Source organism: Anneissia japonica, unplaced genomic scaffold, assembly GCF_011630105.1.
Source record: "Anneissia japonica isolate Jap-2015-1 unplaced genomic scaffold, ASM1163010v1 scaffold287704_len1198815_cov201, whole genome shotgun sequence".
NCBI lineage: Eukaryota > Metazoa > Echinodermata > Crinoidea > Comatulida > Comatulidae > Anneissia > Anneissia japonica.
The window spans coordinates 649,738-658,118 of NW_022731578.1; the positions used below are offsets into that span (position 1 = coordinate 649,738).

General features: G+C 36.4%; 2 protein-coding genes and 1 long non-coding RNA gene across 3 annotated transcripts in view; 1 reads left to right on the top strand and 2 right to left on the bottom strand.

Annotated features, from left to right (window-relative positions):
- The window catches only part of LOC117115407 (NADH dehydrogenase [ubiquinone] 1 beta subcomplex subunit 6-like), a 4,192-nt gene extending 987 nt beyond the window's left edge, over nucleotides 1-3,205 (top strand). The window contains exons 2-4 of the mRNA XM_033259180.1: nucleotides 2,054-2,155; nucleotides 2,604-2,645; nucleotides 2,892-3,205. Coding sequence (XP_033115071.1) covers nucleotides 2,054-2,155; nucleotides 2,604-2,645; nucleotides 2,892-2,897 — 150 coding nt within the window. The 3' untranslated portion in view covers nucleotides 2,898-3,205. The remainder of the gene's footprint in view (nucleotides 1-2,053; nucleotides 2,156-2,603; nucleotides 2,646-2,891) is intronic.
- A 67-nt stretch (nucleotides 3,206-3,272) lies between these two features.
- LOC117115409 (WD repeat-containing protein 78-like) lies at nucleotides 3,273-6,050 on the bottom strand (the record flags this gene model as incomplete). The annotated part of the gene is given in 5 exon segments (XM_033259181.1): nucleotides 3,273-3,384; nucleotides 3,574-3,651; nucleotides 4,202-4,277; nucleotides 5,717-5,814; nucleotides 5,924-6,050. Coding segments are annotated over 4 exon segments (303 nt in total). The 5' UTR covers nucleotides 5,806-5,814; nucleotides 5,924-6,050.
- A 195-nt stretch (nucleotides 6,051-6,245) lies between these two features.
- On the bottom strand, nucleotides 6,246-7,033 carry LOC117115414. The gene is made up of 3 exons (XR_004446552.1): nucleotides 6,876-7,033; nucleotides 6,521-6,594; nucleotides 6,246-6,319 (listed from the first exon to the last, which is right to left on the bottom strand). It is a non-coding gene; the product is annotated as an uncharacterized LOC117115414 (long non-coding RNA).
- Nucleotides 7,034-8,381: the final 1,348 nt, after the last annotated feature.

An 8,381-nucleotide genomic window follows, 5' to 3' on the forward strand; every position in this document is an offset into this window, starting at 1 on the left:
GCCAAGGATATGCCAATAAGTGAACTTAATCACTGTCCTACGTGGCATATCCATTTAACAACAGGGGACTTAATGGACTAGTACACCGGGGTAACCCCCTACTCTTCTCGAATGATGTACCGGGTTCTTTAAAGTGCACACAAGCCAAATGCGTACACTGGACCTACGGTTTAAAGTCCTTATCCGAGAAGACTTGTTCCACCACCGGAACCATTGGCGAGTGAGCCATTCGAACCAACGCCGATATTAGAGCTAAAGGTCACGGTGCCCCTGACTTAACCGCTCGGCCAATCAACTCGCCAAGTCAATCATAGGCCTAGGAAAGTTATGCTCACCCAACCGTGACAGCATTGTTATGCAGGCTGAACAGCAGAGCACAGCCCTTCACAGTTCAGCACTTAGGCCTATAATAGTATAGTTTCATATATACCATATTATTACAAAAGAATGTTTGAATTGACACTGCATTTTATAATAATGTTTTTCTTTCTCTAGTTTATTTGTACAGAATTTTAATTGACTTAATTTATTAATTGATTATAAAATTTGATTGAAATTAAATTGGACATTTAAATTGGAAATAAAATTCAAAAAGAAGAACTGCCGAAAAGTAGATTAAAAAATACCGAGATGGTGTCCGGTGGGGAATTTTTACCATGTAATATTGCAAAATTATAATCTTATAATTCCGGCCCTGAAACGACCATCGATCACGTTTTATTTCATAACCCGATAAGTAAAAAAGATAATTTGATGGGGTTTGGACTATTTTACTCAGCATTAAATTCTCTATCAGAATAAACCATTTAGAAAGTCTAATTCATATAACATATGTTTGCCTGTGAACACCCTATATATTGGGGGGTTTCAAAGGCTTATTTAATCGATGTTAGAGTCTAGCCTATTTTAGTATTAATCCCAGGCCTAGATAAGGGCTAGCCTAGGGCCTATATATAAAAAATGCATAATTAATTAATCATAACATACACTCGTTGTTTGCTGCTGCTGAGTCAGTTGTGTATTGATCAGGGATGATTTCGATATAAAGTTCAGAAAATTTTTTCTTATCTTGATACACACGCCGCTGCCTAATTAAAAGCATTTAACCATCCCATCCCATTACTACACTCCCTGTTTACATTCACCAATAAAATGTTTTTATTTTATTTGACAAAATTTAATTTTAATTTTTTTTCTGTCCTCTGACAATTAAAAAAAAAAATTGTGAAAGAAGGTATAAAATAGTCTTGCCTCATCATTCTCCTCACAAAATATTTCAGAATCAAGGGTTTCTACTAAATATCGAGAAAGAAACGGTTCTCTTATCATTGGCTAATTACCGGATTAGCAAGATAAGAACCACGTTGCAACTGCATTTTTGGTTCCACATGAAACGGTTACCGAACTGATACACTACATATACATGACGTAACAGTTACTCATTTTGCAATTTAAAATGGCCTTAATAAAAGGTTTAACAAGAACATTTTTGTGCAGTACAAGAGATACTGTGTTCAGGAGAAAAGTTTAACATTTGTTTTACTGATTCCTCATAATATCAAATTATAATTTGGTTCGTACTACTATATCAGTGATAGGCCTACTGTATCACTGGCATGGTGGAACATTAATAAAGATCTTAATATTATGCTCAAAAAGAGTCAAAGGTAAAATCATGTTGGAAGCCTAAACTATTGATATCTGAAGTACAGTACTGATAAAAAGTAATTCTCAATTACGTCCTTTTCAACAATTCTACTAAACGTAATATTCATACAGTAGGCCTAGCTTTCTGGCTAAGTTGACCTTAGGTCATATTATGTATTGATCTGTTCCAAAGAACCGTTTAAAAAAAACGGTGGTTCTTAAGAACGGTTCTTTCTCGTCAGTAGAAACAGGCCCAAGGTAAATAGTTAGGATGGATCGCCTAGCATTGGCTGATATGCCATCTATTATCATCCTCCTCCTACCTTGCATATTATTTGATTAATGTATTGTTAATTAGTTGATAATTAATTAGTTTATATGTTTTTAATTTCCTTCTATTCTACAGAACTACAAACCACTTCATTATTTTCTGTACACACGTCGGTTCATGGCAAGGATCGTCGTTCCGTTTTGGCTAACTTATTACTTTATAAAATACCATGTTGGGGTAAGAGCTTCTTTCTAGTAACCTTTACAATATACTGTATATGGGATGAGACAAATGAATGTACATATTGATGATGCTGATGTTATCTGTGATTTTGATTATCATGTTGATAATAAATTAACACTACACACACAAGTGGCAATAATGATGCATGATGGACATGTGACTTTACTTTCAGAGAAGAGCGGGGGGTGGGGGGGGCGGAGAGGAAGAGAGTACAGTTTGTACACTTGCGAAAATGTTGATAATTGTGAATCACCTCTTAGTGACTTGGATTAACAAATATATTGGCAGATTTTCCTAAGTGAACACCCCATATAAAGGGTATCTCAATCATATCACTGCTAATTTGGTATTTTTTAATAATTCTTGATAACTTTCAGAGCACTGAATTTGTATTTTAAGTCTGTGTGAACACTTCATGGAACTTTGTCTTTTACATTTACAGGAGAAAGGCAACATTGTTGTATCAAAACCAGTAATATACCCGGTTAGTATGTTTATGTCTTCATTTAAAGGTTTGAAAATGGTAATGCTGGAAATTTTCACGTATTAAGCAATTAATATAAAGACATTATTGGAAACTAGTCATCAAAATACCTTCACAATTTGCTATATAATTCAATTAATTGTTATCTCATCAAGCAAGGAAATCCTAGTCTACATTCTTGTTCTCAGAAGCTGGATGAATGCAATTATAATTTGAGAAATCTAACCAACATCTATTTCCTTTCAGGAGTAATAGATGGAAAGAAGCATTGTCAGTCCAACAAGATGTTCATTAGTATGATGTGCAGTGTTAAAATTAGTGACTGGGATTTGAATGAATTTACTAAGGAAGTACAGTAAAGTCAGTCGGAGATTTTCTTCAAGCAACTTATCCATTAGAAGGTTAACTATCAAAGAAGCTTGCAAATCACTGCTTCTTTCAAAATTAATCTAAAGATACTGTTGCTATGACTACAGATTGCAAGTTACTATGCTTATTTGAGTTACATGTAAAGTTATAGAATTTATGAAAAATAAAAATATTAAGATTGAAATCATTTACAGATGTGCTGTCAGCTTACTCCTTGCATTCAATAACAACATTCGGTTTTAGAAACTGATCCCAGAAGTGTATTTGCACATGTGTCAGTAATAGTTTTCAGGCATTTTCTTGGTATTCTTCAGTGTTTGTTGAGTTTGCTGGCGAGTGTCTGCTCGATTAACTGAGAAAGTTTCTCTGTCTATATAAAAAAAAAGCAACAATTATTTCAAACGGCAGACTTACAGCATTAGGTATAATAATCACAACAGGACCAGGAAGACACAAATGCCAGTGTTTGCGTATGTTTATACACAGTCGTTTTGTGGGACCTGGCAAACTTATCCAAGGAGCAGGGCTTAGTGTTCATTGTTCAAATAATATTACTTACCTGATCGTGTGCCACTGAGGGCATGCACCGTAACTGGAACACAGACACTTGGCCTTCAGAGTCACCAACCAGGATACACTGCAAATGTGTCAACACGAAATGATATTTAAATGTGGAGTATTGCATTCATGAATATGAAACACTTTTAATGCATGTTTTTTTTTTTACAATTATAAAAATATATGTTTAATCTCAGTAAAATAGGTATCATTCAGAAAGACTACAAAACTATTTGTATTCCTTATTTGCAGGGCTTGATCCACTGATGTCTGAAGAAAGCAGGGGGCCCCCGAAAGTGGGGACTAAAAGTGGGGCCGATCGAGACAAAACAACCTTATGGGGTCCGGGGCATGCCCTCTGAGGCATTTTGGACGATCAATTTCCAAAAGGGGGGGGGGGGGGGGGGGGGAGGCCATAACCCCCCCCCACTAAATCTGTCCCAGATTTGAGACCCTTTATTTCTGAATATCAACTGACAATCTTCAATCGCTTAACACAAAGCTAATCCTTTAATTGGTGACAGAACTCTCCAAATTTTCAGGTCCAAAAAGTAATACAGTAGTTTAGAAGGTAAATCAAAGTAAATTACAATAGAGATATTCAGATTTAATAGTGCAGGCCTACTTACATCTGAGTTGTGAGCGAATGTAAGGCAGGACAACTTCACTCCCGGAGCAGGAACTGACACTATTAACGGATCCAATCTGATATTATAAATGAAGTAAACATTAATAAAGATGAAATATAATGATCTGCAACTTGCATTAGCATAGAAAAAATACATATTACCTGATGTTTTGGAAATCTGGACAACACTGCCATTTGAAGAAAATCAAGTTGTTGGGTCAAACATTTTCAAGTTTGATATTTTCACTGTATTATTTTCATAAAATCATAATAATAATGCAACATTTATATAGCGCAATATATTTTAATATCTTGCCAATTTGTCTAGGTTTTGTGCGGGTTGGCGCAGTGGGTGGTTGCAGTTCCGCTTCTCAACCTTGCGGTCGGAGGTTCAATCCCTCACGGTGCATTTTGCTTGTGTCCTTAGGCAAGGCACCTTACCTATGGTTGCCTCTCTCCACCCAGCAGTTCAAGTGGGTGCCTCGTAGTTTCAACACAATGCGCTGATTACAGCTGCAACATTATGGAATTCTCTCCAGGGAGCTGAGTATGTGTTCCATATTATGTGCTTGATCCAATGACCGGGGATAATAGCGCTTAGAGGATTTGTTGACATTAAGCACTACATAAGTCTAACATTAATATTACTATGTATGATATAAATAACTATCATCATCATCATCATCATCATTTATTTAAGCCAGTTTTCTTCCCTCTTCCAAGGGGTTACTGACTGTCACTCGTTCCATGCAGCTACACCATCTCTCCACTTCTTCCTGTTTTGTGCATCATACTCCTCCAAACCAATTTTTGCACTTTCTTTCTTCACCATATCTTTCCACGTCACCTTTGGCCGCCCCCTTACTCTTCTACCTTCAACTTCTAGATGCCAGGCTCTATTTACTGGATCACCTTCGTCTTTTCTTGGCACATGACCCATCCATCTCAAGCAACTACTCATAACAACCTCCACAATTGTTTCACTTAGACCTAGACGTTCCATAAGCTCCTTTGTGTTCCTTCTTTCTGCCAGCTTAACACCACACATTTTTCTTATCATTGCTCTTTCTGTTCTTCTCAAAATTCCCTCTTCCGTTGTCTTTATGTTCCATGTTTCGGCACCATACACCATTGCTGATCTTACACAGGCTTTATAAATCCTACCCTTTATTCCCAATGAGAACCTTCTGCCACACAGTACCATGGCCAGCTCATTGAACTTAGACCATCCAACCCTACTTCTCCATGCCACCGTAATTTCACAACCGCCTCCACTATTAAGTGTATCACCAAGATAACACAAACGGTCCATTCTCCCAATCTCCTGCATTTGTTGTTCCACCACCTGGTCTTCAGCCTCATTACTATTACTATTCAGCCTCATTACTATTACTATTACTATAACTAAATACTGTATTCATTCCATTATCATTATTAAGTAATTTAAAAAGGTCCAATTATCATACCTCCAACTAACATAATCAACCTGTTAATCAAAATGACATGTTCGACTTACGTATTTTGGTCCACATCCCAAATCTCAATAGCACCTTCATTGACACAACCGAACACAGAAGCAGAAGTCGGTGACCAGCATACATCCATAACAGATTTCTGTAAAAAAAGTTAATAGCAATTTTAATATCAACAGTCCAAAAGTGTATCAACAAATTTATGAATAGTTCTCTGATGGATGGATGAGAAGAAATAGAGATCCACCTACCGTAGATGAGAAGAAGTTGAGCACAGGTTGTAAATGGTCCTGCTGCCAGAGACGTATACTCCAATCATTACTGCAGCTTAGGAAGACGTCAGGGAGGAATGGAGACCACTCAATACGATATACAGGGCCCTGTTGAGACAGTAGCAAAATTATTTGATTAGACTAACTATATAAATTTAACAGACGTACAGTGTTCATTACTGAACTGAGGATTTGAGATGTTAGGAGCCCATCGCACAAAGTCAAGATGCTTGTGTAGTAGTAGGGTAGCCAGTTGATTTTTAACCTCTCCATTAGATTGATATGAGCATCTCCCCTTTATCTTCCCCTGATCCGCGGTCCTTCTCAATCCACTTTAACTCCCAAACAGGTGCTGAATGCTTTGCATTGCTCTCACTGTAGAGAAAAGGAATCCATACAAAATCATTCAAGTGTAAAAGTTACATACTAGTCTTTGCTAAGCTTGACAGTTAGCCAACTGTCAGCTTATGCAGGTATGCCAGGTGTTAGAAGATAGATTCATGCAAACATGAAATAATTAATGCTTCTAAAAATCTATATTTAATTATTTCATTAATTTTTTTAACAATAACTTACTAGCTGTCGAGAGCTGGTTCATCTTTCATACTCCTAACATTATAGATTGCAACTGTACCATCGTAAAGACCAACCTGTGATAAGTAATCATTTACAACATTGACAAAAGCAATAGGCATTAATGCTTTTTAAAAGTTCCCCTATCAAACAATGCTGGAAATTATTCTAGTTCTTCAATGATGATCCATCAGAACTAGTAAACAAATGGGGGATTAACATCCCAACATCATCAGTGTCAATGCCACCTTAGCTAAAGCACCACATCAACTTTAACCTCCGACTTCACTCCAACACAACTACAATAGCCCCATCTCACTTCAGCCATAATAAAAGAGCGTATTTCAAAACAACTCACAGCTAGTAGGTTGGGATTATTTACTGAGAAGTCCATCGATGTTACACCTGCTTCACAATGAAACACTCTTTCTGGATACTAGAAATTGAAAATCAAATATTGAAACAATTGAAAAGGACATGTAACAAACAATATTAGATAAAAAACTAGATTTGAACTCATCACTGAGGACGAGTTAGGTGATCCGCCGCACTTTGACCCTCATTAAGATCACTCGATGCTGATTGAAAAGTGTCATAATATGCTAAAATATGCTGTAATTAGTTTTTTTAAAAAGAATAATTTGAGCATTTTAAAGATTTCCGCATGTGTACACGTACGTCTTGACGCCCGTGAGCACGGTAATAGTACAAAGAGTGACTCCTGATATGAATAATGTGTCAGGAACACAAAGTATGTAACAAAACGTGATTTCCAGCTTTAATATGTGCTGTGTGCGTGGAAATGAACGTACGGTGGGTAAATTATGGAATGCATTTGAAAGGCTGAAAATGACCCGAAACGTTCTTTAAACTATCTAAATAGTAATATGGAGAATTTTCAAATTTTAACAGACACGCACGTCACCATGTGTGCGTGTACACTAATAGCACACGAAATTAAACATTGTCAAGTGTATTTAAAACCGCCTGTTAGTTGGTAATGCCACACGAACTTTCCCTTCACATAACCTATATATATATTAGTCTGATAGCGTCGAAATACAGTCTGCCGCCCTCACTCTGTTCTATTGTTTTACATCTTTTAAGAATGATAGATAAAAGGGCTACAAAAATTCCTTCTTTTTAACCATGTTGACGTGATCAAAATGAAAAATAAAGGGACACGTCTTCAAGAGAATTGATTTAGCTATAACATATTCACAGGTGGGAGACAATCAATCAAGAATAAGCGAGATACGTTCAAACGAGTATAAACATAATGGCATCATAAATAAAAATTCAGGTTTATAATTCAAATGGCAATATGATGACGTCACAATGTCCGATCAGCCATTATGAAGTAAAAACTCATGTGCTTTCAGATTATGTAATAAAAATTGGGGGTCACCTTTCTTCCTAAGGAGCTATAACTGATTAAAAATATTCATGGTTTTATGCATATATAAATGTTGATGCATGCTAAAAATGTAAATGCACGCTAAAAAGCGCGAACGGAAAATTAATTTACATAACATTCAACCTTGACCTGAAGCTTATGCTCACCTAATATGATTTAGAAATGACGAATGGTTAAGATTATATGCGGTCATCAACGTTTTGAAGAAAGAGAAACGAGGGGGTCAGAAAAAACAATTTTTTTGACCATGATGACGTCATCAAAATGTAAAAAGGAGTCAAATATATGAAAGAGAATTGTTTCAGCTATACCAAAGTAGGAAGACGATCGACCAAGGATAAGCGAGATACGCTCAAATGCGTATTTTCAAAAATGACGTCATAGCTATAATTCACTTCCTTTGAATTCAGATGCCAATATGATGACGTCACAATGTCCGATCAGCCA